Source organism: Humulus lupulus, chromosome 8 (assembly GCF_963169125.1).
Source record: "Humulus lupulus chromosome 8, drHumLupu1.1, whole genome shotgun sequence".
Taxonomy (NCBI): Eukaryota; Viridiplantae; Streptophyta; class Magnoliopsida; order Rosales; family Cannabaceae; genus Humulus; species Humulus lupulus.
In genome coordinates this window covers 103,544,760-103,559,985 of record NC_084800.1, presented here as the reverse complement: position 1 = coordinate 103,559,985, position 15,226 = coordinate 103,544,760, and the positions used below count along the sequence as shown (strand labels likewise).

General features: G+C 35.7%; 2 protein-coding genes across 3 annotated transcripts in view; one reads left to right on the top strand and one right to left on the bottom strand.

The window, feature by feature from the left end:
* Window positions 1-232: 232 nt before the first annotated feature.
* Window positions 233-3,915, top strand: LOC133798258 (xylan O-acetyltransferase 1-like). 2 transcript variants are annotated; one of them, XM_062236495.1, is made up of 6 exons: window positions 233-586; window positions 758-1,386; window positions 1,476-1,647; window positions 2,190-2,389; window positions 2,545-2,703; window positions 3,256-3,915. In XM_062236495.1, exons 2-6 carry the CDS (start codon window positions 803-805, stop codon window positions 3,602-3,604), a joined length of 1,464 nt encoding a protein of 487 aa, XP_062092479.1. In that variant the 5' UTR covers window positions 233-586; window positions 758-802; the 3' UTR covers window positions 3,605-3,915. The 2 variants fall into 2 exon arrangements, with proteins under 2 accessions (XP_062092479.1, XP_062092478.1); XM_062236494.1 differs by lacking the exon at window positions 233-586 and having other exon boundaries at window positions 639-1,386.
* A 301-nt stretch (window positions 3,916-4,216) lies between these two features.
* Window positions 4,217-15,226, bottom strand: part of LOC133798257 (anaphase-promoting complex subunit 1) — a 28,895-nt gene continuing 17,885 nt past the window's right edge. Inside the window, exons 30-37 of the mRNA XM_062236493.1 lie at window positions 14,561-14,701; window positions 7,325-7,498; window positions 7,121-7,184; window positions 6,845-6,984; window positions 6,609-6,766; window positions 5,903-5,981; window positions 5,516-5,614; window positions 4,217-4,886 (exon numbers count right to left, since the gene is read on the bottom strand). Of these exons, the coding sequence (XP_062092477.1) occupies window positions 4,500-4,886; window positions 5,516-5,614; window positions 5,903-5,981; window positions 6,609-6,766; window positions 6,845-6,984; window positions 7,121-7,184; window positions 7,325-7,498; window positions 14,561-14,701 (1,242 nt within the window). The 3' untranslated portion in view covers window positions 4,217-4,499. The remainder of the gene's footprint in view (window positions 4,887-5,515; window positions 5,615-5,902; window positions 5,982-6,608; window positions 6,767-6,844; window positions 6,985-7,120; window positions 7,185-7,324; window positions 7,499-14,560; window positions 14,702-15,226) is intronic.

The window sequence follows — 15,226 nt, the reverse complement described above, 5'->3', positions numbered from 1 at the left end:
GAAATGGACGACATGTCGTTTTGATGAAAAGTAAAGTGTTGTCTGATTGAAACAAGAGAACCACCCAGATTACTGACCAACTGTTGCTCTTTGACCTTATTCGACTTTGACCCAACAAAGTGACTACCCTAAATTAAAATTATTATTATTATTTATTAAATAAAAAAATAAAATAAGAGAGTGAGTGTATAATATTGTGAATTACAATTTGTGATTGACAATAACCAACTGCCCGCCAAGCCATAGAGGCCATAACTGATAACCATTTTCTTTCCTGTCATCCTTAGGCTACAGCTAACTCAGACGAACTCACCCAAGCTTTGAAATCACTCCTCGGCCTCTCTCTCTCCTCTTTTTTTTTTTTTCTCCAAGAAAAAATGTACACAAAATATGAAGAAAGTAGTTAGCCATGGAATATAAAAGAGAGCAAAGAAAATAATAAACAAATAAAAAACCAAGAAAAAGAAGAAGACACATCTTGAGAAAGACAACTCTCCCTCCACCAAATGCCTTAACCATTTCTTGAAGACTAACCCATTTCACCAAACGCTCCATTAAACAAACCCCAAAATCCAACACTAATTCGGTAAGTCTCTCTCTCTGTCTTTATTTTATTTTTAAAAAATTTTAACTTGATAGCGTCGTTTCTTCTTTCTTATATTTTCCCATCAGCTTCTCACTCTCACCATCTTTCATTCATTCCTTATTCAATTTCATATTCTTTCTTCTTCTTTTTTTCTCTCTCTCATCCATGCAGCCACCTCGCCGGAAAACCCCTCTGTTCCCTTCGGAGCCGGGGGCGATGAAGGGTCGTAAGAACAACAACCTCTCCATTTTCGTTGTTGTTTTCTCCATTTTCTTATTTGGGGTGTTCATGTACAATGAGGACGTAAAGTCCATAGCCGAGTTCCCCTTTTCTAGGCCCAAAGCTCAAGAAATCCAAGAATCGGTGCCCAAACTGAGCAAAACGCCGGCGAAGGTGGTCGTGGTTGAAGAAGCCAAACCGGAAAAAAACGATGAGTACAAAGCAGTGAAGAATTCCCAAACTTCGCTCGAGGAAACCCCGGCTGAGGATTCTGATGAAACCCCAGAAAAAATCAAGTTGGAACCAAGTAAAGAAGAGGAGCAGAAGATTGAATTGCCAGTTCTCGCCGGAGGAGGAGGAGAAGAAGAAGAAGAAAACGACGACGGTGAAGATGTCGTTTTGCCCCCGGAAGATTGCGATTTGTTTACAGGGGAATGGGTTTATGATAATTCTACCCACCCGTTGTATAAGGAAGATGAATGCGAGTTTCTCACAGCTCAAGTGACTTGTATGAGAAATGGAAGAAAGGATTCGATGTACCAAGGTTGGAAATGGCAACCCAGAGATTGCTCTTTGCCCAAGTAAGCTCTTTTCTTTTCTTTTCTTGAATGCTTTTATGATTATCATTTGCTTTAATACTAATATTGATTGATTAATTTTTGTATTCAAGGTTCAAAGCAAGATTATTACTAGAGAAACTGAGGAACAAGAGGCTCATGTTTGTTGGGGACTCACTAAATAGAAATCAGTGGGAATCAATGGTTTGCTTAGCTCAATCTATTATACCTCCGGGAAGGAAGAGCTTACAAAAGTCTGGCTCTCGAAATATTTTCAGAATTGAGGTACCTTTCCTCTATTTTTTTTTTTTGTTTGGGATCGGCAAGTGGAATATTTGTTAATGTGGATCATCATCATGATTAATCATTAATGTCAAGACAAATATGCATTATTACATAAACATATAAATATAATAGCACAGCCTTTAATGCAAAATAAAATAAGTAACAATAAGGTCAACAAAACATTTTTCATATTCTTAATTTAATATCATATTTGGTGGTTAGTGATATTTAGAATTGATAATTCCAAGCTCCAACCTCATGATCCTCGTTAACACCAAACCAACTAGACTTAATGCATCTTCTATTAAACTTCTACTAAAATATACAACCAATTTTGTCTTTCAGCCTATATTCTTTTTTTTTTTTTTTAAATAATAATTTGTGTGGTTACATTTCATCGAAATTATTATTGGAAAGCATGGGGCAGCAATGTTAATGGCTAGTTGGATATTGCCTCAAAAGATGTGTGACCTTTGCTTTGAGAGTCGGCTTCTGATTCTTCTTTTTAAGTATCTCATTTGATCTTTGTGGACCTCTTATAGGATTATAATGCGACAGTGGAGTTTTATTGGGCCCCATTTTTGGTGGAGTCAAATTCAGACGATCCAAACATGCACAGTATATTGAACCGTATAATAATGCCTGAATCAATCGATAAGCATGGTGTCAACTGGAAAAGTGTCGACTATCTTGTCTTCAACACATACATCTGGTGGATGAACACTTTTTCCATGAAAGTCTTGTAAGTATATATATCTAAAAAAAAAGCTTATTTGTGTCTCTTTATATGATCCTTCTTTTTCTTTCTTTTCAATCAGGCTACTACCACAACAATGAGACTGATCCCTCTTCCTTTCTTTTTTTTTCTGAATTTATTTTGTGGGATTAATCGAAAAGACGAGGATCGTTCGATGAAGGGGCCACAGAGTACGATGAGATCGAACGGCCAGTAGCATATGGAAGAGTTTTGAGGACATGGGCTAATTGGGTGAACGAGAATATAGATCCCAATCGTACTACTGTCTTCTTTAGTAGCATGTCACCTCTTCATATCAAGTAATTTTCTAATCCTGTTACTCTTCACACTTTTTTCTATATCTAATTTTCTTTTACCATTGAAATTAGTTTTGGACAAAATTTGGCTTAGTTTAGTTCAGTGATGCATTTAACCGACTTGGGCATGTTCTTTTGGCTTTGCAACAAGGATAAGATAAAACCAAACAAAATTGGCTTATTCGGTTTATTATTGAAGTAGTTTAGAAGATGTTTCTAATTAATTGATTTCTAAGTACACCACCATGATATATTATAAAATTCAAGACACTCATTCCGAATAATTACAAGTCGTGTAGGTTATAGCTAATCCTTTTTAAAACGAACCTAATACTTTTAATTAGGTTAGCACGAACCTAACATTGGTGGTTGTAGTGGGGCCTTATTATACCATAAATTACCCTTGGCCTAGATCGTATTAATAGAGGTTTAAAAAATTCCTCATATGACAATCATTGTCATGTGCTTGTGATTGTGCTTGTGCTTGATATGATATATAACTACACATGTATTAATAATCAAACTGATTTATTTACTTGCCTTGAAATTGAATAGGAGCTTGGACTGGAATAACCCAGATGGCATTAAATGTGCCAAAGAGACTATGCCGGTTCAGAACATATCGAGCCCACTTGAAGTGGGGACGGACCGCCGGCTCTTTGTGTTAGCCAAAAACATAACCCGGTCGCTCAAAATTCCGGTTCACTTCCTCAACATAACCACTCTCTCTGAGTACCGTAAAGATGCACATACTTCGGTCTACACCATACGACAGGGCAAGATGTTGACCCAGGAGCAGCAGGCTGACCCGGCCACGTATGCAGATTGCATACATTGGTGTCTTCCTGGGTTGCCCGACACGTGGAACGAGTTCCTGTATACACGTATCATCTCTCGTTCTTGACACTTCGGTCAATTTTTTTTATTTTTTTTTTCACTTTTTTTGGGGGGGTCGTCCGAATTTTCTTATTTTATTTTTTGGGTTCGTTTACTACAACCTCGGTTCGTATAAATTTCCCCTAAATCTGTCTTCTTTTTAGTTTCATATAGGTTTCGAGTCACTTCGATTTTTTCGTTCTTTGTTTAAAGCCGAGGATGTCATTTTTGACAAGTGGGCAAAATTTGCATAGGCCGACAATGGGCAATTTAATACGCCTACTTGAATTGTACTTAACAAAACAAAAACAAATAAAGTAAATCAAAATTGTACGTAAAGCACAACTGTTTTTCTCTAGCTTTCTCCTCTTGTGTTTGCATTTATTTTTTTAAGAATAAATGCTATTCTTTACACCAGCACATTAAACTCTTCTGCTATTCAATTATTGAAGCTTAAGTATAACTCCTAACCGATGAAGCAACAAGTATTTCTGCCATTAAATGACTTTGTGAAAAGGACTTGCCTGTCTTTTTATTCTTTCCAAGAGTCGTTCGTTAGTTCACTAGTACAATCAGAAGCCTTGCACTCACTGCCACAAACTCCTGATATGGATAATGATTTTGAATCACACAACCAGACTAGATCGAATTTTCGTCATAAATGAAGATACAAATTTTGACAGCAGTTGAAATAAATATACACATTCTACAAATAAATATACAATAGGACCAACAACGGGGTTGATTCTTTAAAATCTCAACCATGGGCAGATGAAAATCATTGACCACGCTATGATACACAGTACACTGATGACTAATGTATTATTTTTTTCTTTCGTAGCCCATTCGACAAATATTGAGCAACAATTATGGAAACTATCTTAATGCAAAAATTTCTGGGCGGGTCGCGGAGGTCAGAGGTTTCAATTACTGATGTTGGAAGACAAGAACTTGTCTATCTCACCAATAACGTTGATGTCTGTGTTTGGAAATAACAAACGCAATACCGGAACAAGAGATGATGATTTGACTTTGGGCTTGATTTTCTCCGCAGCTGTCTTAATTACAGATGGAGCTGGTACACCAAACCACTGAAGGTACCAAGAAAGGAGAATTGGACCCTTCTCCTCCCCCTTCGGCCATGTCCCAGATCTTAAATAGTTACCAAAATCATCTTGTAATCCGTCGAAACAGTTCAGGAGGTCTTCTACTCTCTTTCTAAGAGATCCTAGAAAATTGGATTGAACAATGCCACCTCTTGAAGTAGTCAATCTTCCACTCAATAAAGCTTCATTGTAGGCTACTGCAAGCTGCAAGCAGGAAAAATAATGGTTGTGAGAAAATATTAACAAGAGAAACTTATTAAAAACCATCCTCTATATTTCACCTCAATAAATTCACCTTTCGAAAAACTTAGAGCCTGACTCAAAGCATTATGTAGAATGCAGCTCAAAACATCACCCTATTCAGCCACTATTTAATTAAGTTTTTAAATTCATCAACTAACTCGGCATGTCTACCATTCCTCAACAAAAACAATCAAAATGGGAAAGATTTTGGATAAATGAAGAAAAAGATAAGGGATCAAGAATTGTGCTTCTCTTTTCCAATTTCACCAATTATATAGATCCCGCTACTTGTAACTGTTAATTGTACAAGTAAACACAAGTGAATGAAGAAGAAAGAGAAATGCTTTCTTTATTTCTTTTCCAATTACCAGCTCTTAAAAGATTAACAAACATAGCACTAGAGCGAACTATATCAAAAGACCTTGCTAAACCGTATGTGTTGTCTTTATTTATTCAAAATGTAATTAATATTGTTTAACATCCAAAACCAGTAGAATTTGAAACAAGCAACCATTTTCATTAACATATAGTGCACTAAAATCAATCTTAGCAGTCAATATATAAAAACTTGTCATCAGACAGAAAACTACCTTTAAATTAGAGATAAAAAGTGAGTCACCCAAAACAACTGTACAACAAGCGAACTGATCTGCCATTGACCCAATTGTTGTGTACAATGACAAATATACCTGCCAGGGATTCGAAAATAATAGTTGATTATAAGAATCAAATAAACAAAGGAATTACGCAGAAACTCCCATAGAGATACAAAAAGTGAAACAAGTATGAAACTTTTCTATGATAAATGATTTCATCAGAATAAACACAGGCAACTATACACTACAAACCTTTACTACAAAAAAGGTGCAATTTTGATTGTATGCATTCATAATCAGGTATAACTTGATTCATTAATGTACTGTTGATGTTGAAACCATCAAAATATTAGCTCATCATTGTAACAGTATATAGTGTACCTGTAAGAGAGCAGGTCTGTCCTTGCTCACACACTCGAATAACACTTGTAAGCAAAATTCCTGGAAATCAACATCGGTTCTGCACATGTTGTTTATCACTTAAATATTAATTAAATTAATTACTTTACAAAAGAAATTATACAATACAAGTCCTCTGTTAATGACAATGTTATGCATTTGATTTCCAGCCTGTTAAGAAGGTTCGTCTATTCTATTATATAAAAATACAAGTGCAAAGCGAAAATGCACATGCACACTTAGGTTTTGAACCTCTTCTATATCCTCCCACACACTTGCACACTCCAAATCCAAACCAATTGAACAACTCTTAAACTAGTGTAGTGTTGGCACATCATGGTTCACAATTTGAGCTTACCTCAAAAATTCCATATGCACAAATCTGAACAACTCTTTAAGATCAAGGACTATTCAGAGACTCTTGTCTTTACAGATGACTATGCAAAAAGTATTTACATTTTCATTGATATAATCACACAAATGTACTTGCATAGTAATAACATGCTTGTTGCAAACGTCTAACAGGTCAAATAAAACGTACTCATCATTTATATTAATCCAGAAATATCAAAAGAAATTCAGATAAATGAGAAACAAGTGACCTTATGCTAAAGGGTTTTATCTTAAAGAAGTTGATTTATAAATACGGGAAATGGAATTTTTTTTAATGGAAGAAATATAGACTTACCTGCTATTCCAAGAAGGGTCACAGCAGAGTTGTGCAAAAGCAATCAAGCTTGGATCAGATGAGAAAGTACTGACCAGCTGATCAACTGTAACAGAACCAGGCCCATTGCACCCATCTGTGCTAGGTTTAGATGCTTTTAAACCAGTTAAACCGAAGACCTGGATCATAAATATTTGACATATATTATATCATCTGCCAGAGATAAAGGGAGCTGTCAAGTGGTAAAGTAATTTGACCTTATGCATTGCTCGTGACAGCAGTGACTGGCACCCAATGGGATCATCAACATATGAACAAGCTCCAACCTTTCTCTTGATATACAGAACACCAGAATTGAATGGATTACTCTTATCCCCAAAAGTCCACCAGGTTTTATCTGTTTAATAACAACAAAGAGAACGGAATACAGTATGAAAGAAAGAAAGGGCAAAAAAGTGCAAAAAATATAAACTTATTATCAAAAACATCATAACATTTGTAACATTTTAAATATGAACAGAGGCATCTGCTACCTTCAGGAACAAACTCTATTACTTGAGGCCAGTACCGAGGGCCACATACGCGTATTGTTTTCAACTGCAAGCAGCAAAATATGAAGTAACTCATGAATCCAAAAACCGAACTTTACTAATTTAATTTTTTTTTTTTTAAAAAAAGGGAGTGCAGATTCAACCGAGTGATAGCAAGAAAATAAGAATTTTCCAATTGTAACTTACCACTGCTCGTTCTGGAAGAAGGCAGGGGGTGACCTCACAAAAGCTTGTTTCTGCATAATGGTCAGTTTCCTTTATGGTAACTTCAAGAGGTGCATACACAGGTAGACCAGTGTCAACATCAACAGTTTGAATCCAGCGAGCCTCTGTTGCAAGTACATATAAATGCCTGAATGCCTGGAAAATATACTTCCATTAGAAAAATTAAAAAGAAGGAACAATCAGACTTGTAAGGGGAAGAAGTGTGCTACAGTATAGAAAAGCATCTGCTTCAGACCTTTTTACTTATTATAATAAGAACAATAATATTAAAAGCTCATAAAAGCTAAAGGAGCGGAAAAAAAAATCCCAAAAATATGAAAATAACTTAACCAGAGTAACAAAATAAAAAACAAGTCTAGTCTAATAACTCTTAAATCCTTAATAACTCAGAAAAGGAAAATTTTATAAACTCCTTGACAATTTACAGCCAAACAGCCAGCCAAAATTTAACTTTTTCCCAGATTTCCTCCTCTCAAATCTGTAAAAATTCTTAGATTTCTCTCACACCAAACAGCCCAACAAATGGCATGTATAGAATAATTCCATAACAATTTCCTCTTTTCACTACCAACCAATCCCAACTGAACACTAAAAAGAATTAGCACCAGTTCTTGGAATTGCCCAACATAACTTAAGACTCCGCCAAAGGCCTCCACCATAAGTTCTGAACAAAACTAAAATAAATATAAAGGTGATCGATGCTCCTCTGAACTCTTATGCATAACACACCATCCCAAAGATATAGCTTAACAACTCTTTGTAACATTCTGTGAGATTGATTTCCCAATCCTACTAACCCCTATAAATCTTTCACCATTACTGGAACTGCAGACTTCCACGCTAGCGGATAAGGAACAAAATCTTCAATACACTCCCAAGTCTTGAAAACTATCAAAACAAGATTTGCACAAAAACCACCATTTATATCTGGAAACCGATACAAAACAAAACTCCTCCATATATCCCAACAGCTTTATCAATTCCCCCATCTCTCTATCATTAAGACATCTGAAATAGTGAAATTCCAACCAGAAAAACTCAAAATCCCTACATTCTCGGTCCACCCAAAACTCTGACATCTGACCATTGTGTAAGGCTGATACTCAAAACAGCGCTGAAAATCTGATTGCAAACACCTCGTCACCTCTCCATACATCCAACATTTATACCACCGCTGCTTCAGACTAGCTAAACTAATTACACACTAAGTTGAGACAATGATGAGTATTTCAGGAATTTTTCAAGAAGCGCAGCATTATCAATAAAAATACATCACTCCCATAATTGACAGATAGGAAATCATATAGAGTTTATACATTTTTTTGACTGTTGTATCCCATTATTTGTTTGGACCCTATGTTTTGATAAATTTCTTTTTGGACCTTGTGTTTTGTAAAATAGTTCAAATAAACTCCTAAACCCAATTTTGATGAAGACAAAATTGAATATAACACATTTATTAGATAAAATGATTTTATTTTTGTTTTAAATTGTTAGTTTGGTTAATCATTTATAATTTTAACTCGGAAAACTTTGACCAAAATCAAGTTTAGGATTCTATTTGAACTATTTCACAAAACACAAGGTTTAAAAAATTATTTGTCAAAACACAGGATCCAAACAGGTAATTTGACAAAACACAAGGTCCAAAAAAGTATAAACTCAATCATATCTGTATTTTATGTCTGAATATTTAGTTTCCATATTTCTATAATTATGATAGAATATTATGTATAGCCTATATATTTCTCTCATATCATATTCAGCAGAATAATACACTCAAATATTTCTATATGGTATTAGAGCTTTCGACTCTTTTCTCTCCTCGAATAGAAAAAAATTTGTTCTGCTCCATTCTTCTTCGGCCACTACCTTTTCTTTGTTGTTTCAGGCAGCATCCTCTAGATCGGCGCCTTTATCTTGGAACCTTGGCAACTAGGGACCAGAAGCTTCTCGGTAGTCAGGCGACATCTTCATGCGACCCCACAGTCCATCGTAGATGTCCTCGTCCAGTTCTCAGAAGTCCTGTCACAAGTCCAATTAGAAGCCCACAGTCTCCTCTACCAGCCTTGGTCTCCTCGGAAGTCCAATCGCAAGTCCTAATTGCACAAATAAAGATGTCGACCAATGAAGATGTGTACTCTCAAACTATTGCGCCTCACTCAGCCCAAACACAGCCCAATGAAAATATTTCTAATTCCAATTCAGCCCAAACTCAGCATAGTGGTTCTATGGGTTCTCTTTATATTTCTAATTCCAATTCAGCCCAAACTCAGCATAGTGGTTCTATGCGCCTCACTCAGCCCAAACATAGCCCATTGAAAATATTTCTAATTCCAATTCAGCCCAAACTCAGCATAGTGGTTCTATGGGCTCTCTTTATAGCCCTGACAATGGCTCTCTCCATATCACAGCCACAAACTTGAAGGTAAAAATTATTTGCAATGGGTTCTGGGTTCCAGATCATATAGTGCGCCTTGCTCTATTGCCCATTATGGTAATTTCTTCTCTGCTTTCATTGACTCTCAAACACCATGGATAATTAATTCTAGCGCCTCTCATCATATGACAAGTTTATATTATTTGTTTGAATCCTATACTCCATGTTCTAATCCTTCTAGTGTCATTCTAGTGTCAAAATAGCAGATGGCAAGCTCTCTCCTATTGCAGCAATTAGTATCATTAAATTGTCATGATTTAATCCTCAAATCAATCATTCATGTTCCTTCTTTAACATGCAATTTAATTTCTATCATTAAGTTGACTACTGACAATCGTTGTCTTGCTAAATTTCTATCCAATTCTTTGCCAATTTCAGGAACTATCCTCGAGAAGGACGATTGACAGTGCTAGAATTCATAGTGAACTTTATCTCTTTGAAAATTGTCAACCAATAATACAACCTAGTTCATCTAGTTTGGCTTCTACCTCTGTTTCTACAATAAACTATGTTTCTATTTCAAACTCTAGCAAAATTATGTTATGGCACTATCAACTTGGTCATTCAAGTTTTTCATATTTAAAACATTTGTTTCCATCATTATTTTCCAATAATAATTATAGTTCTTTGCAATGTGATATTTGTCAATTGGCTAAGCACACACGAACCGTTTTTCCTCAAAAACATTATACTCCAACCTGCCATTTCTCTTTAATTCACAGTGATCTGTGGCGACCTTCAAAAGTCACTACTTCCCATGATCATCGGTGGTTTATCACATTTATTAATGATCACATACGTCTTAATTGGGTGTGTAAGGGTTGGCAAAATGGGTTTCGACACGACAATATGACTCAAAAATGACATGAATAATGCAGGTTAAGGTTGGGAAAATTAATTGGCGGTCGAAAATGGGTCGAACCCATTTGACACGACATTTTTTTGGGTCAGGTTGGGGTCAATCCATGTGACACGAATTAACCCGTTTATGATCAGTATATCTTTAAAATTATTAATCTATAGTTAAAATATTATTTATTTTCCATAAAAGATAAATCTAAAGCATAAAGAAAATTTCTTAAAATAATTTAGCATAAGTAATTGATATTAAAAATTTGTTTATTGTGTTAATATTTTGTGATAAATTATTTAATTCATCAATTTTGTTTAATAAAAACTTTATATATTTTTATGTAGTGTATTAGTCAAATGAGTGAAATAAATTGATGCAAACAAAAATGTAAAATAAATCAAATATCTGATGCTAATCATGTCGATCTACAAGTAGGGTGTGATAGGTTTGGTCGACACGTGAACACGACGGGTCGGGTTAGGGTTGAAATTTTTTTACACGAAACATAAACAGGTCGAGTTAAGGTTGACCAGTTAGACACACCAACTCGCCATGACATAACACGATAACACGAATTGCCACCCCTACTTGGGTGTATCTCCTCAAAAATAAGTCTGATACATTTCATGTGTTTCAAAATTTCCATAACATGATTCAAACACAATTTCAAACATCTATTCGTATATTTCGAACAGATAATGGCAAATAATATTTCAACTCTATCTTAGGACCCTACATATTAAAAAAAAGGCCTTATTTAAAGTTCATGTGTCGATACCCCTCAATAGAATGGCATCGCTAAACGTAAGAATCGTCACTCTTAGAAGTTGTTAGACCTCTACTTTTTACTATGCATGTTCCTAAGTACCTTTGGGGAGATGTTATCCTTACCACTGCCTATCTCACCAATCATCTCCCTAGTCGTCCAATTGGTTTTCGGACACCATGTTCTCTTCTTCAGACTTCCTATGCTCATCTATCTTCAAACACTCTTCCCGTCAAAACCTTTGGGTATACCGCTTTTGTCCATATGCATCATAAAGATTGCACCAAACTTGACCCTAGAGCCATTAAAACTATCTTCATAGTTACTCTTCTACTCAAAAAGGTTATCGGCGATACTACCCTCTTACAAAAAAAATCTTCGTCTCCAGAGATGTCAGTTTTTTTTAAAACTCTTCATACTACTCTCCCACCTCGCTTTAAGGGGAGACCAACACTTATCAACGAAACTCAGTGGACATGGGGATTAGAACTACCTCTGAGTCAATCTATAATTCCATCACATCCCACAAACTCCTCTCTTCCAAAATCGACTTACCCTCTGACAGATCAAGAATTGACTCACCCTCCGACAGACCCAAATTCAAAAGATCTTGCCTCATCTTCTGAGTCAATAGAAACAGAATCACATCCTCCAAACCAACAACAAGAGTTGCGTATTTATTCTAGACGACAAAGATATAAACAAAACACGAATCCTCAACACAGTCAAGAAGCCAACCTGATGGTAGATCCTCTTCCTCCAAACGAGTCAAATAATAATAATCACTCAAACACTAATCTAGGCATTCCTATAGCCTAGAGAAAAGGAACTAGGTCTTGCACTCAACATCCCATCTCCAAATTCATCATCTCTTATTCAAATTTGTCATCTTCATTTTAAGCTTTTACTTCTAGCTTGTCGAAAATTGTTATTCCTAGGAACATTGAAGAAGCACTGAATATTCCTGAATGGTGAGAAGTTGTTCTTGAAGAGATGAAAACCCTTAAGAAAAATGAGACCGGGAAATTAGTGGAATTACCACCTGAGAAAAAGATGGCAGGATGCAAATGGGTGTCTATTGCCAAGAATAATGCAAGTGGATCTATCGAATGGTACAAAACTCAGTTAGTTGCAAACGGGTTTACACAAACATATGGGATTGATTATACTAAAATCTTTGCTCCAGTTGCTAAACTCAACACTATCAGTGTTACTCTCGCTAGCAGCCAACTTGGATTGGGAGTTAAATTAGTTGGATGTAAAAAATGCATTCTTAAATGGAGTCAAAAGAAGTTTATATGATTCAACCGTCGAGATTTGAAGACTCCTAGTACCAAGATTGTCTACAAGCTCAACAAGTCACTCTATGGCCTGAAACAACCTCCTCGAGCATGATTCAATCGATTTCTAAAAGTTATCAAAGGTCTTGGATACTCACATGGCCAAAAAGACCACACTCTATTCATCAAACACTCGGGAAAAGGGGAAATAACTATTTTGATTGTGTATGTTGATATAATGGTGACCGGTAATAATACTAAAGAGTTGAATCTGATCAAAGAATTATTGGCAAAGGAGTTTGAAGTCAAGGAACTTGGAATACTGAGATACTTCTTGGGTATGGAAATTGCTACGAGTAAAAGAGGTATTTTTGTATCACAAAGGAAGTACATTCTTGATCTCCTAAAAGAAACCAGAATGCTAGGTAGTAAACCTTGCAAAACTCCAATCGAACTTGGAGTCAAAGCACGAATGTTCAAGGGAGATCTAGTTGACAAGGGGAGATATCGGCGGTTAGTTGGAAATCTCATTTATCTTTCACACTAGACCCGACATTACATTTGTTGTGAGTCTAGTAAGTCAATATATGCATGACCCTCGCCAAGGTCACCTCAATGCTGAGTATCAAGTGCCAAGGTATTTAAAGCAAACACAAGGCATAAGGTTATTCTTCAAGAAAGCTCCTTAACGGAAAGTTGAAGTATTCACAGATACAGACTGGGATGGATCAATTGATGATAGAAAGTCTACTTCTGGTTATTGTAATTTATTGTGGGGTAACTTGGTAACATGGCAAAGTAAGAAGCAAACTGTTGTTGCAAGAAGCAGTGCAAAAACAGAATATAGAGCCATGGCCAATGGAGTGTGTGAAGCAATTTGGCTAAAGAGACTACTGGAGGAGTTAAAGATTGAATATGAAGCTCTTGGTCAACATTTTACGGTGACAGCCAATCTACTATTAGTATTGCTCATAACCCAATACATCATTGTAGAACAAAACACGTGGAAGTGGATCGTCACTTTATTAAAGAGAAAATTGATGGAGGTGTTATCAAAATTAGATACGTGCACACAGACTAACAACTGGCAAATATTCTTAACAAGGGATTATCTGAAAGAGTATTTATTTTCTAATAAACAAGCTTGGACTCATTAACATCTATAGTCAAACTTGAAGAGTATGGACAGACAAGAAATCATGTGTATTTTATGTCTGAATATTTAGTTTTCATATTTAGAAATATATTCGATTCTGTAATTATGATAGAATATTTTGTATAGTGATAAGCCACCTATACGCCTTGTTTATCATAGGAGACATCCTAAATAGCTCTGTGACTCATACTTTAGGATTTAGCTGTCTTATATTGTCTGATGTTGTTTTTCTTTAGTTATAAGTTGTACGTATTAGTTTATTAGTCCAGCTGTCACTGTATTACTGGACCAGCTGGCATTTTGGGGGTTATTAGGGAGATACCTATATATTAGGGAAAGGAAATCTTTGTAAGAGGGGGGAAAAAACCTGAGTTTGATTCTATTGGAGAGCTTCACCCTCTCAGATGGTGGAAATAGGAGCCGGGGCCTCTTGAAGTGCTTCCGACTTGTAATTGTTTAATATCATCAATAAAGTGATTTTCTGGTGGGAGTTCATTTATTGTGTGGAAATTCGGATAGAGAAGTTCTTACCTAGAAAGAATCTATCATATAGCCTATATATTTGTATCTTATTCAGCAGAATAATAGATCAATTTCTACCAATCTCAAGTATTTCTATAACCATTCTGAATTTTCTTGAATCCTGACCACTATACATAATCGACATCATGACATGTAATTAATTCTGCTTTCTAAAGATACCTGGAGGTGACATCGGTTATCATTTGGTCCTGTAGGCAAGCGTGGGTAAAGAGTAATCAGCAATGCAGCAATAGAACCATTGCCAGTTGAAAAAGTCCGCATCCCTCCCCCAAGAAACAAGAAACCAATGGCTAAACTTACCTGAAACCACCGTGGTCATGAAGTAAGAAAAGACAAATTTCAAGGAGTGAATATTCAAAAAGAATGAAAAGAACAAAACTAAAAAAAATTAAATAAATAAAATGGCTTATCATAGCCACTGTCAACTTTCAAACAAATACAAGCAATTTCATTGTAGTATAATATAATTTGTGAAAAAGAAAGAAAAAGAAAAAAAAAACTTACAACAGTAAATGGCTAAGCTTACCTAAAAACACAATGGTCATAATGTAAGAAAAGACAAATCCAAGGAAAGAGGGGAAGAGAGCAGTTTATCAGAACCACTGTCAACATCCAAAAAGCAATTACAGTATAATCTATCTGAGAAAATTACAACTATATTTCACCCATAAAAAATCTTTTAGTTATTTACAATGCAGGCCAGTGGTTAAGGTTTCTCTTCATTCTGCATCATTTTCAGAAACTGGGGATTGCTTATCATAAAGAATGTGACACTGTTACAGTGTAAGACTAATATTTTGCTAGGCTCTTCAGACACTTGGGGCT